Source organism: Heteronotia binoei, chromosome 13 (genome assembly GCF_032191835.1).
Source record: "Heteronotia binoei isolate CCM8104 ecotype False Entrance Well chromosome 13, APGP_CSIRO_Hbin_v1, whole genome shotgun sequence".
Taxonomy (NCBI): Eukaryota; Metazoa; Chordata; class Lepidosauria; order Squamata; family Gekkonidae; genus Heteronotia; species Heteronotia binoei.
Window position 1 is genome coordinate 31,349,979 of NC_083235.1, and position 13,888 is coordinate 31,363,866.

Consider the following 13,888-nt stretch of genomic DNA (forward strand, 5'->3'; position numbering starts at 1 on the left):
GAGCCCAGCTCTGAGTGCACCCGCTGCCTTTCTGACTTCACTGAGGCTTCCTGAGGCTCAGGAGGCCTCAGCAAAGTGAGAGGGGGGTGACGTCATCAGGGCACACAAATAGAACACTGGGGGGGCAGGGGGCGGGGTTCGGCCTGGGGCAGAAGAACCTCTAGCGCCGGGCCTGTCTATGCAGAGAATCAGTGTTCTCAAGTAGACAGAAAGCTGACTCTAGGGTTGCCAGCTCCAGGTTGGGAAATAACTGGAGATTTGGGGGTGGAACCTGAGGAGGGACCTCAGTGGGGTATAATGCCATAGAGTCCACCTTCCACAGTGGCCATTTTTTCCAGGTGAACCAATCTCAGTTGTAATAGTGGAGGATCTCCAGCCATTACCTGGAGGTTGGCAACCGCCCCTATGACCACGGTGGCACCCAGTCCATTTTAATGGTAGGATAAGGGTTGCCAGCCTCCAGTAAGGGTTCCCCCCCCCCGGTGTCTTTAGGCATTCATTGTGCCACAAGAGACTGACATTGATGTGTGTGGGAATGGTAGGCAGGCAGGCAGACCAATCAAAAGTTGTATGCGCTTTGTCAATTTTGCTTTTATCAAGTTCATCCCCCCCCCTGCCTCATAGCTAGAGACTACAGGGGGAGGGGGCCATGGGGGGCTGCAAGAGGAGGGGGCTCTTTAAATTGTGCTGGAGGCTGCTGACTCCTCCTGCTGCCCTGGGTTGCTTTGTGGACCCTTTAAATAGCATGGGAGGGGCAGTGGCTGCTTCTGGGTGCCCCTTCTGCACAATTGAGATCATGCAAGGGAATAGGAGAGGGGCAGCTCCAAATTGTCAGGGGGCCAGGCTTGATGGGTCCCTGGTTAGCTATGGGCCTGATCCCCTCCCCTCCCCACCCCACCCCACTCCAGTTTCAAACCATTAATGGCTGTGAGTTCTAAACAGAAAAAGAAGACGAATTGCAGATTTCTACCACGCCCTTCTCTCTGAATCAGAGACTCAGAGCGGCTTACAGTCTCCTTTATCTTCTTCCCCCACAACAGACACCCTGGGAGGTGGGTGGGGCTGAGAGAGCTTTCACAGAAGCTACCCTTTCAAGGACAAATAGCACCCCTTTGGATGGCAGAACATTGATTCCTGTTTCCTGCAGCCATCCTTTTCCAGATTCTTGTTTACCTGTCCCATCCTTCTCCAAGAAGGTGGAATGGCCGGTCTCCCCCTTTCTTCAACAGCCAGCCTCCTCAGTTCATTGTATGTCGGGTTGCTGCCCAATTCTGCTTCATAGGCCAGCTGGAACTCAGGAGTGCTGCTTTCTGAAGAGGAACAAGTGAAGTCAGAGAAACAGCATGCTTGTGACTCATGTGTCCTGGCAGAGTTGCCAGCCTCCAGGTGGGGCCTAGAGATCTCCCAGAAGTCATCTCCAGGCTGCAGATCAGTTCACTGGAGGGTGGACTCTATGGTATCAGATCCCTGCTGAGTTCCCTCCTGAGGCACCACCCTCATATCTCCAGGAGTTTCCCAACCCTAGAGTTGGCATACCTACATAACCACTCTCTGTATATGGCAGTGCTGTAAAATAGACCCTGCTCCCACATTTATGCCCCCACTTGTAGGCTGCTATATTGCTTCCATACAGTAGACATTGTGTTTAAAAACTGCGTTCTTTATGCTCAGCCTGAACACTGTAAGGAATGTGCAGCCCAGCAACACAAATGGGGGAATACACATAACGAAATTAAATCATAGGTGGAGTGGCTTTTAGACATGACAGCTGTCATGCCGATGAGTGAGGCGAAACAGAAGTGATCTTTGGCCTCCATGTGGGAAGCATATGAAGTAGCCCGTTGACTAGGATTACCAACTCTGGGCTGGGAAATTCCTGGAGATTTGCAGGATGCAGCCTGAGGAGGGCAGGTTTTGGGGAAGGGAAAGCTCTTGGTGGGGTGTAATACCACAGAGTTCACTCTCTAAAGCAGTGACTTTCTTGAGACCTGATCTCTGTTATTTGGATCTCTGTTATCTGTTGTAATTCTGGGAGATCTTCAGGCCTAGTGTTGCCAGCCTCCAGATGGGCCTAGTTCTGTGACGAAATTTATTCTTCGGAACTGTTGTGTCCTAGGCTCAAATGGGAGAACTGTTACTTTTGGAGGGAACTGTTACTTTTGGAGGGAAGCTGAACAAGCCAAAGCTTGTACTCCACACCAGGGTTCCAGAGAAGGCCTAAGCGTGCCCAATCAGGGGAAGGATTGAAACATAAGTAGCCAATCAACATCTAGGCTCATACTGTACCCTGATAGGCCCTTAGGCCCCTGTAAATAGCCAATCCATGTACATAGTTAAGGACCAATCAGAAGGGGGCAAGAATTGTATAAAGGAGTGGGAGGTTTGAATAGAGCTCAGTCTGTGTTGTGTTCCTGAAGTAAAGCTTGCTGAAATCACTCTCCGACTCTGGTCTCTTACTGCGTTGACCCCAGTACTTTACACTGGCGACGAGGATGGGATGCCAGTAAGAACCAGCAACAGAACCAGGAACACGGAAAGGTGGCTAAATCCAAGCCATCTGGGTCCGCACCTCCGCTCTGTGCACACCCCATCTCGCAAGCCGCCCAGACACGCTGCCAAGAATGGAGGCTTCAGCCAACCTCCTGCAGCCCTTTAGCATCGATCGCCCCGAGCTGTGGGATTTGTGGGTCAAAGGCTTCCAGTCATACCTGACCTTCCGGAAGATTACAGAGACTACCATGCAGAGAGCTCTGCTTATCAGTACGTGTGGCACGGAGACCGTGGACTTAGCCAGGGCTCTTCTCCAACCCAGGAAGCTCTCAGAGACGCCGGTGGACGACATCATCAGCGCTCTGGAGAAGTATTTCCAGCCCCAGCCAACCAAGCTCACCCGGCACTGGGACTTCCGACAAAGGACACAGAAGGCAGGTGAAACCACCATGGCGTTCTTGACAAGCCTGCGCCGGGTGGCAAGCCGATGCAGTTTCGCAGACCTCAACGAAGCCCTTCTCGACCAGTTTGTATGGGGCTTGAGGGACGAAAAACTAGTACAGAAACTCCTGTCCCTCTCCGAGTGCGACCTAACAAAGGCAATCGACGTGGCCACCAGCTGGGAGAAGGGCAGATCAGCAGAGCCGCGGCTGACAAGACAGGCTGCGACACACCAGATCAACCCTGAACCATCTATGGAGGACTCGGATGAGGACAGAGCTCTACAAACCGGCTATCGTTCAGCAGGAAGGAAGACCACCCATGTCCCACAGGGCATGAGACACAAGACACCACCTGCATGTGCAAGTTGCGGGGGCCAGCATGAGCGGAAGACCTGCCGATTCCGGAATGCCACCTGTCGACTCTGCAACAAGGAAGGCCACATCGCCTGTGCCTGCAGATCCACATCCCGAGCACGCGTCCCGCAAAGATCTGCGCACTCCGAAGGCCAGCCAGACTTCGAGACCGACGCTCTCCATGCCCACCCATACCCGGTACAGTACCTACCCTCGCCAGTCAGGCCCTCCAAAATCCGGATCAATGTAGGGATCGGGGGGGGGGGGGTGCCCTGCCAAATGGAGGTGGACTCTGGGTCAGCATCATCTATTATAGCGGCAGAGACATTTTTTAAAATCCCCACCAGGCTGAGGCCTCGTCTCAGGGACCCGGAGTTTACCTTAGTGGACTTCCAGAAGAATAAGGTGCCTATCTTGGGAGTGGGCCCGGTCCCAGTCCAATACAAGGGGTTCAAGGGCCAGCTACAAGTGCTAGTGGTCAAGAACCACCTTACAAACCTTTTGGGTCTTGACTGGTTCAAGCCTCTGGGAATAGAGATCAGGGGGGTCAATAAGACTGTCGGAGTGGACTTTAACAAGGTTTGTGAAGAGTTCCCGGCCATTTTCGATGGCACCTTGGGCTGCTACATGGGTCCCCCGGTTACACTGCACCTCGACCCCACAGTGCGGCCTATTAGGCTTAAAGCGCGGCGAGTTCCATTCGCGCTCAAGCCTAAAATTGAGGAGGAACTGGATAAACTGATTGCACAGGGAATACTAGAGCCTGTCACCCACGCAACCTGGGAAACTCCCATCGTGACTCCAGTCAAGCCCAGTGGGGAGGTGCGGATTTGTGCAGACTATAAGTGCACCCTCAACAAGGCTCTTCAGGCCCACGCATACCCTGTGCCCATCGTCAGCCACGTTTTAGCCACCCTAGCTGGCGCAAAATTTTTTGGCAAGTTGGACTTGGCCCAAGCTTACCAACAGCTGCCGGTGGATGAGGCCACGGCCAACGCCCAAACAATTGTGACCCACCGGGGGGCCTTTAGAGTAAAGCGGTTGCAATTTGGCGTGAGTGTGGCTCCGGAGTTGTTCCAGGAACTCATGGACTCTCTTTTAAAAGGACTTCCCGGAGTCACTCCATTCTTCGATGATGTGCTGATTGCTGCAGCCTCGCCTGAAGAATTCGCCGCCCGCCTTAGAGGAGTCCTACAACGTTTTGAAACAGCCGGCCTCAAGGTCAAACTGGAGAAGTGCCTCCTGGGCGTGGATTGGGTGGAATTCCTGGGGTTCTCCATCGATGCCCAGGGGGTCCACCCCTCCGACGCCAAGCTGTGTGCCATCAGAGATGCTCCAGCGCCCACCAACAAGCAAGAACTCCAGGCCTTCCTCGGCCTCCTAAACTTTTATCATGCTTTTCTCCCCCACAAGGCAGCGGTGGCCGAACCCCTGCACCGGCTTCTAGACAAGAACCGACCCTGGGCGTGGGGCCGCCAGCACGCTAAAGCCTTCCAGGATATCAAGGGCCTCCTGATGTCCAACTCCGTCCTTGCCCATTTCGACAAGACCCTGCCCTTGGTCCTTGCATGCGACGCATCCCCTTATGGCGTGGGGGCAATTCTGGGCCACTGACTCCCTGATGGGACCAAAGTCCCTATCGCGGACCCTCGCGGACCCTCTCGTTGGCGGAGTGGAACTACGCCCAAATCGACAAAGAAGGGTTGGCAGTTGTGGCCGGCGTCAAAAAATTTCATGATTACATGTACGGCCAGCCCTTTACCCTCTATACGGACCACAAACCCCTCTTGGGCCTCTTTGCATCAGACCGGCAGACCCCTCAGGTGTTGTCCCCACGGGTCCTCCGTTGGTCCATTTTTCTAGCCGGCTACACTTACACCCTAGTGCATCGCCCGGGCAAGGCAATGGGCCATGCTGACGCCCTGAGCCGCTTGCCCTTGCCTGACGTGGATCCCGATCCAGCCCCAGCTCATCAGATCCTACTGATGGACATGCTTCCGGACAGGCCATTGCTCGCCCGCGACGTTGCTGACCGCTCCGCTCGTGATCCAGTCCTCTCCCGTGTCTTGGACTGGGTGGGGAGGGGGTGGCCCAAGGGCTCGACTGGGCCGGAATTTACTCCGTTTGCAGCCCGGAAAGACGAACTATCCACCCACAAAGGCTGCCTACTATGGGGCAACAGAGTCGTCATCCCCAAACCCTTGCAAGACCAAGTGCTTAGAGCCCTGCACGAGGCACACCCGGGCATAGTCCGCATGAAGGCTCTCGCACGGAGCTATGTCTGGTGGCCCGGCCTCGATGCAGAAATTGAGGCTTGGGTTAAAAGGTGCCCGACATGCCAGGTGTCAAGGCCTGACCCCCCACATGGCCCAGTGCAACCATGGGTATCCACCAAAACCCCCTGGTCAAGACTGCATATGGACTTTGCTGGCCCCTTCCATGGGCGGCCTCTACTCATACTAGTGGATTCATACTCCAAGTGGTTGGAGGTGGTCCAGGTGCCCTCGCCATCATCGCAGGCGACCATCACGGCTCTGAGGGCCATCTTTGCAATCCACGGGTTGCCGGAGACCATCGTCACTGACAACGGCACAGCATTCACGTCCGCAGTGTTCCAGGACTTCTTAGCCAGGAACCTCATCAGGCACATTCGCTCTGCCCCGTTTCATCCAGCCACCAATGGCCAGGCAGAGCGGATGGTGCACACGGCAAAGGAGGCCTTGAACCGTCTGGGCCCCTCAGACTGGCCAAAAGACATGGCGTGTTTCCTAATGGCCTACCGGACCACACCCACCGCCTCCACAGGTCGCAGTCCAGCCGAACTCCTCATGGGCTGCCGCATCACCACCCTGCTGGACAAGCTGCACCCTGACCGAGCCCCAGACAGGCGACCGGCGCCGGAACACCTTAAAGCCCCCAGAGGGTTCTACCCAGGTGAGACAGTGTGGGCACGGAACTATGCCACCACTGGCCCCGCCTGGCTCCCTGGAAAGGTGGACCACGTCACCGGACCGGTCTCCTATGCAGTGACGTTGGAGGGTGGACATCTCCTGAGGCGACACATCAACCAACTCCGTGGTCGCCTGCCTGCCGGGGAGCCAAGGTCAGAGGCTCCAGATCCGGACAACGTAAGACCCTTGAGCCTGACACAGAACAGGGTTCCGTGGAGCCCGCTTCGGCCCAGCAGGAGGAGACCCCCGACCGCGCAGCTGAACCCAGGTCTCCCGGGGCCGCCGTCCCAGATGTCTCCAGCTCTGCAGCCGCGGAACCACCAACCAAGTCGGAACGCTCAGTCCCCTCGGAGCTCCGACGCTCGACACGAGACCGCCGCCCTCCGGCATATCTCCAGGACTATGTCACCTGATAGCTGGAACTATGGGGGGAGGGGTGTTGTGTCCTAGGCTCAAATGGGAAAACTGTTACTTTTGGAGGGAAGCTGAACAAGCCAAAGCTTGTACTCCACACCAGGGTTCCAGAGAAGGCCTAAGCGTGCCCAATCAGGGGAAGGATTGAAACATAAGTAGCCAATCAACATCTAGGCTCATACTGTACCCTGATAGGCCCTTAGGCCCCTGTAAATAGCCAATCCATGTACATAGTTAAGGACCAATCAGAAGGGGGCAAGAATTGTATAAAGGAGCGGGAGGTTTGAATAGAGCTCAGTCTGTGTTGTGTTCCTGAAGTAAAGCTTGCTGAAATCACTCTCCGACTCTGGTCTCTTACTGCTTCGACCCCAGTACTTTACAGGGACGGAGAAATTGCTGTGTCTATCCACTTCACTGTGAAGGAATGAAATTCTGGTCTTCAGGAAGGTGAAAGAAGCACATCAAGTGTCTTTCACTTGAGCTACGTCCGCTTTGGAGTCAACGTTTTTGAGGACTGTTTTTTCAAGAGGATTGGAAATACTTTGAGAGACTTTGTGTAAATTAAGTATTGTGAATATTGGAGTATATGATCCATATATAGTTAGAAATATAAATAAAAGTGTGGAGTAAAGTGTTACTTTGAAGTTGTTGGTCAGTATCTTTACATGGTTTGCAGTTTGTAAGTGTTTCTCAGCCTCCAGGTGCGGCCTGGAAACCTCCCACTTTTACAATTGATTTTCAGCTGGCAGAGATCAGCTCCCCTGGAGAAAATGGCTGCTTTGAAGGGTGGACTCTATGGCATTGTACCCTGCGGAGGCCCCTCCCCTTCCCAAACCCCGCTTTCTCCCAGATCCACCCCCCAAAGTCTCCAGGTATTTTCCAACCCAGAACTGGCAGCCCTATTGAGGCTCCACCTGGAGTTTGGCAGCTGTATGTCTGTTACTATTTAATGGCAGAGGGATAATGACCCAACAAATGCAAATGATTACTATTATTATATTTACACATTGTGGGACTCTCTGAACAACCAGTTTATAGCAGAATAAATATACAGCTGGCATTCATTCTGGGGGGAACAAAAAACCCTTCTTGAGGAAGCACGTCTGTTTTCCCAGTGCTCAGGCTTCAGTGTATTTGACAAGAAAATACAATAACTTGAAGACTCCTGTGGTATTCTGGTTTAATATAGTTGGGCAAGGGAATGGTAGATGAGAGACTGAAACAGGAGAGACAGGAACTGGATAGGGGAAGAGAACCATACTGCAGTGGAGGAAGTAGGTCAGGAAAGTACTTTACCTCCAAGAGCCCTTCACTTTCTCAACTTTTAATCGGATGAGTTAAGGAGTCCCCAACCTCGAGAATTCTATAGGCAGTTTTGAAATTTTAAGCAAAATTAGTGGACAGAGAGTTGCCAATCCCCAGCTGGGGCAGGGGATCCCCTGGTTTTGGAGGCATTCCGCCCACATCAGGGTTAGCAGAAAGCTGGGAGATGTCCATTGGGCACTCCATTATATACTCTGGACACTTGTCCCCATAGGGTATAATGGGGAATTGATCTGTGGGTATCTGGGGCTCAGGGGTGGAGCTGTTGTGCTGGTTTTTTAGGTAGAGGAACCAAATTTTCAGCATAGTATCTAGTGCCTCTCATCAAGAAAACCCCCAAGTTTTAAAAAGATTGGACCAGAGGGCCCAATTACATGAGCCCCAAAAGAAGGTGCTCCTATATTATTTCCAATAGAGGGAAGGCATTTAAAAGGAATATGGTCCCTTTAAATGCAATGGCCAGAATTCCCTTCAGAGTTCAATCATGCTTGTCATAACCTTGCTCCTGACTCCACCCCTAAAATCCCCAGATATTTTTTGATTTGGACCTGGCAATGGACGGCACTACAAAATGACTGCCGTGGGAGAGAGACCAATAACAAAATGGCTGCCAGAGGGTGTAATTACAGAAGATTAGGAAATCCCAAGCTAAGCATCCTCCTATCATGGGAGCAGCTATTTCTGAGTGAGCATTCCCTGAAGATCCAAAAGTGATACATCCTGGGGTTTTCTGAAGAATTTCCTATTCCAGTGAGGTGGAAAGTAGTCCCATTTGGTTTCTTGCTTTGAAGAAGAGAGGCTCTGGGAGAGAAGCAAGCAGGTGCTTGGAAACACACTGGGGGCTCCATGGCACCTATGGCTACCACATTGGGGATCACTGTTTTAAACCTCCTCTGATTCACTGGGGCATATCAAGTCACTGAGGACTGCCATGTACAAATCCTTATTCAGCCATGAATTTCATTGGGTGACCCTGGGTCATCACTGCATCTTTTTTTTTTTAGTTAAACAGGTTCTCCGTTTCTCTGTACGTTTTAAGTGAGCATCTCTTCTTAAAAGGGAACAGCATCACAATGGAATTCATTACCTCTGGCTGTTTGAAATTTTTCTCAGGACATAAGAGATAAGCTAGTGATCTCCACAGCTAACATCTCTGTTGGCAAGAAAATTGCTCAAAAATATGGAACATGCAGTTTGATTGACATTAACTTTTTGGAAAAAAACATAAAGCCAGCTTTGCTGGTTTATTTGCCACACTGTCTGTTAATACAGGAAGCACCCTCCCTTCCATTAAGCAAGGAGAGCATGGAGTGCCGTATTGTACCAGTTCAAGTTACAAAGAGAAAGCCAGGAATCAATACCCAGTGTCTGCTGGAAGAGGCTGCTGAGAAGAGCTGGGCTAAAAGTGGTAGGGAAGCCTTATTCAGCGTTATAACCCACCTAGCTAGAGCAGACCCAGAGACAGTGGGAAAAAAAAAATCTGTGCTTGAGACCCACAAACATGCAAATCATGATTCTCTCACTGATAGTGTTCTTCTTCAATATGGATTGTTAACAAGAATTTTTTAAAGACCTTATGTGCTGCTTACAAAGGAAAGCTGCTACTTTATGAATTTAGACAATGCCCTCAGCTAATTTCAATGGCAAATACAAAAAGTCCAAGTAGACTAACAACTATGTGATCAAGGAAAGGGCCCCCAGAAAATCTAGCTCTCTACATACTATAATGTTCCCTATATAGGCTACCTGAGAGAAATTTTCTAGAGAGAAGGATTAGTAGGCAAGTGGATTTTGAAAAGATGAATTGCTTTCTGTTTGATTTGGATAAACACATGCCTTCATTTATAACCTTTTTATCCCACCCTTCCTCCAAGGGCATATTTGTTCTCCTCAGACCAACCTCTTGAAACAGGCTGTGAGAGAAAGAGAATGGTGTTGGCCCAAACTCTGACAGGGTATTTGAGTTTCTAGCCCAGCCTACTGCTGCACCTCTGCTACTTAACAGCAGTTGGAACAAGTCAGGCTACCTGAGAGAGATTTGCTAGAGAGAAGGATTACTAGGCAATAGGGTTGCCAAGTCCAATTCAAGAAATATCTGGGGACTTTGGGGGTGGAGCCAGGAGCAAGGGTGTGACAAGCATCACTGAACTCCAAAGGGAGCTGTGGCTCTCATATTTAAAGGGATTGCACACCTTTTTAAATACCTTTCTTCCATAGGAAATAATGAAAGGCACCTTCTTTGGGGGCTCATAGAACTGGACTCCCTGATCCAAACTTTTTTAAATTTGGGGAGTATTTTGGGGAGAGGCACTGGATGCTTTACTGAAAATTTGGTGCCTGTAACTCAAAAAACAGGCCCCCCCAGAGCCCCAGATACCCCAGATACCTGCGGATCAATTCTCCATTATTTCCTATGGGAATCAGTATCCATAGGGAATACTGGAGTGCCCAGCAGACATTTCCTTCCCCCTTCCCTGCTTTTTGATAATCCTGAAGCGTGGGGAGAGCCTCCAAACCGGGAGATCCTCTGCCCCCACCTGGGGATTGGAAACCCTACTAGGCAAGTGGATTTTGAAAAGACAAATTGCTTTCTGTTTGATTTGGATAAACACATGCCCTTATTCAGGGATTTTTTTTGAGCAGGAACACACAGGAATGCAGTTCCAGCTGACTTGGTGTCAGGGGTGTGAACTTATTGCAAATGAGTTCCTGCTGGGCTTTTTCTACAAAAGGCCCAGCCCTTATTTATAACATTTTTATCCCACCATTCCTCCAAGGGGCATATTTGTCCTCCTTCCCTCCATGTTCTTATATAGGTGATCGCTTCATTTAAGCTCATTGTAAGAAGCTTAATATGTGTATTTTTTCAAGGCTTGTGATCTGTAAACAAGCCAATATGAGCTCATTTAAAACGAGCTAATAAATGAACTGAAATTAGTTTAATCCTGGGCAATTTATAGGTTCTATTCCCATTGAACCTTTTGTACATATCTAGTAATGAGGAACATGGTTTTGTAATGACCTAAAGCAGGGGGTCCCCCAATGTGCTGCCTGTCCATGGTGCTCACCAAGTGTTTTTAAAAAGTGGGTGGGGCCAGTTGAGGCTCTTGCCCAGCAGGCTTCTGATTGGCTATGCCCAGGGCTTTTTTTGTAGAAAAAGCCCAGCACAAATTCATTTGCATTTTAGGCCACACCCCCTGACACCATTATTATTTCACACAGGGCTTTTTTTGTAGAAAAAGCCCAACAAGAATCATTTGCATATTAGGCCACACCCCTGATGCCAAGCCAGTCGTAACTTCGTTTCTGCTTAAAATCACATTGTTTCAGTGACAGATGCCACCATAGTAGGGCTGCCAAGCCCCCGATCTGGGCGGGAGAACCTTCCCCTATCACCAGCACGATGATAGCACCCGGAAGTGATGTCATCACGCCGGTGGCGTCATGCGGTGGCCACTCTAGGCATTTCCAGGAAAACTGTATGGTTTTCCCGGATGGTCTAGCCATTTGGGAGGGAAAACTTTATGGTACAATAGCTACCATAGAGTTTTCCTCATCCAAATGCCTAGAGCGGCAGCACATAATGTTGCTGGCGCGATGATATCACTTCTGGGTGATGTCATTATGTTGTGTGTGCACTCTGCGCGTGCGTGAAAGTCCCCGCTGTGAAACGCAGGGGACTTGGCAACCCTACACCATAGTATTTTTTTACTATCCCCCTAGTTTCCCAGCACTTAGGCTTCTTCTGTGTGAGTGTTTCCACTTCCCTGTGGGCAGCTATTTTGTGATTGTGCTTAACATCTTGTGTCAGTATTTCAGACATCCCACAGCCTCAGAAAGGTTGGGGAATCCTGATCCAAGGTTTTAAGCAAACACTTTTAACTGGCTCCCATTGAAAACTTAAGGCAAGACTGATAGACAGTTGTTCAGCCATAACTTTGCCTTCCCCAAATCAGAGCTGGCGTGTGGGAGTAGGCGGGGTAGGCAGCTGCCTCGGGTGTCAACCTGCCTGGGGGGTGCTCCTGGGCACCCCCTCTTTCACCTGAGCGGAGCCAGGGCCCAGGGCTGGTGCTTGCACAGCGCACTCCTTGCAAGGAGCATGGTACACAAGCCTCAGGGCCAGCACTTACGTAGTACGCTCCTTGCAAGGAGCGTGGTACTCAGGTGCACTGTTTTAGCAGTACTCAGCCACTTTTGGGTTGAAAGCAGCCAAGAGGCGTCTTCCCATTGCGCTCATCAGTGCAATGGGAAGGTGCCCGTCAGCCACTTTCAACCCAAAAGCAGCCGGGCACCGGTAAAACAGTGCAGTCTTTGAAGACTTCCAAGGAAGCCTCCGAAGAACATACTGCAGGGGAAAGCAGCAGCACAGCAGCATTATTGTGCGCCATCGTCACTCCCTCGTCCCCTGTTTGCCTGGCCTGTGCCACTTTCAGTGACATCATTGTGCCACGTGTGCGCAATGATTTCTCCCAAAGGAGCTTGGGGGGGTGGGCACAGCACAGGGATGTACTTCGAGCAGCAGAATCCCTAGCGCTGGGACTAAGCCAAATATATGAAAACTCCATTCATAATGAAGTCTGTATTAGTTATACACAGAGCTTCTAAAAGAAAATCTCTGTCACAGCACTGACAACCTCCAAGTTTAAAAAAAAACAAAAAACCCCATGAAAATTAACTAACATAAGTCACCATAAATATATTAACAAATTATGAGAATTCTATTTATTAGTGTTATATAAATAGAAACAGAAATGGCCATTCATACAAAATTCCAATCAACACACATCCAATCCATAAATGCAAAGTCCATATCCATTTTCATAATTTCTTAAATATTTATGGTGACTTATGTTAGTTAATTTTCATGGCTTTTAAAAAAATTAAACCTTCAGGTGGGAGCTGGAGGTCTCTTGGTATCCCACCTGATCTCCAGATGACAGATCTGTTCCCCTAGAGAAGACGGGAGCTTTGGCAGGCGGACTCTATTATAACTGCTAAACTCTCGTCACCTCTCCAAAAACCATCTTCCCCAGGGTCTACCCTCCAAAAAATCTTCAGGTATTTTCCAACCCAGAGTTGGTAACCTAGGGTGGAAGTTCATGGGGTCATTGTGATTCAGTTGCAGCTGGAGGGCACACTTTACCTTTCGATTTGTTTTCCCATCAATAGCATATCTCCTAAACCCCCACCAGGTGGCAGTCTAATCCCCACCATCACCTCCGCTTCAAGAACAGCAATGTTTTTATTTGTACTATAGAACAATTCCTGGACATTTGGAGGTTGCACCTGGAGAACACAGACTGTGGGGATGTGATGCCATAGAGTCTGCCCTCTCCAGTGCTGAACTCCAAGGAAACTGATCTCTGTTCTTTAGATTGGAAACCAGTTGGAATTCTGGCAGGACTCCTCCAGGCCTCGCCTGGAGATTGACAGAAAGAAACCAAAGGTTTCCATGATGCCCAGCCTCAGAGTTAAACAATCGCATGTTGCACTTTGGTGGTGGTGTGGGTGAGGAATTTCTGTGTTTTTTTCCTTCCTCGGTGCCTCCATGCAAGCTTATAACATCCAAGTGTGAGGCGTAATTTGTGGCAGATGTAATAGGCAAGGCAGGGGTGAAGGGTAGGGGCACTGATAGTAGAGATTCAGGTGACCTGTGGGCGTGTTCCCTCCCTCTCCCTCTTGCCCATTCTTCCTTGCTCACCTGGGAAGAGTATTGAGCATCTCATCAGGGTTTCCCACAACACCAGGGCCATGGAGTAGACATCTGCCTGCCTCAGTGCTGAGCCCGAGTCCTGCAGATTCAAGCTCTCATCCAGAATCTCAGGAGCAGTGTAGCGTGGGGTCCCTGCCTAGGAAGAATAGGAGGTGAATGGCACAAATTAGGTAAGCAGTTTTCCTGCTTGGGAAAAAGGA

General features: G+C 50.3%; 1 protein-coding gene across 4 annotated transcripts in view; it reads right to left on the minus strand.

The window, feature by feature from the left end:
• The window catches only part of AMHR2 (anti-Mullerian hormone receptor type 2), a 35,002-nt gene that overhangs the window by 1,028 nt on the left and 20,086 nt on the right, over positions 1–13,888 (minus strand). For all 4 annotated transcript variants that reach the window (XM_060252358.1, XM_060252357.1, XM_060252359.1 and 1 more), the window contains 2 exons: positions 13,677–13,824; positions 1,174–1,310 (listed from right to left, as the gene is read on the minus strand). In XM_060252358.1, the coding sequence (XP_060108341.1) occupies positions 1,174–1,310; positions 13,677–13,824 (285 nt within the window). The remainder of the gene's footprint in view (positions 1–1,173; positions 1,311–13,676; positions 13,825–13,888) is intronic.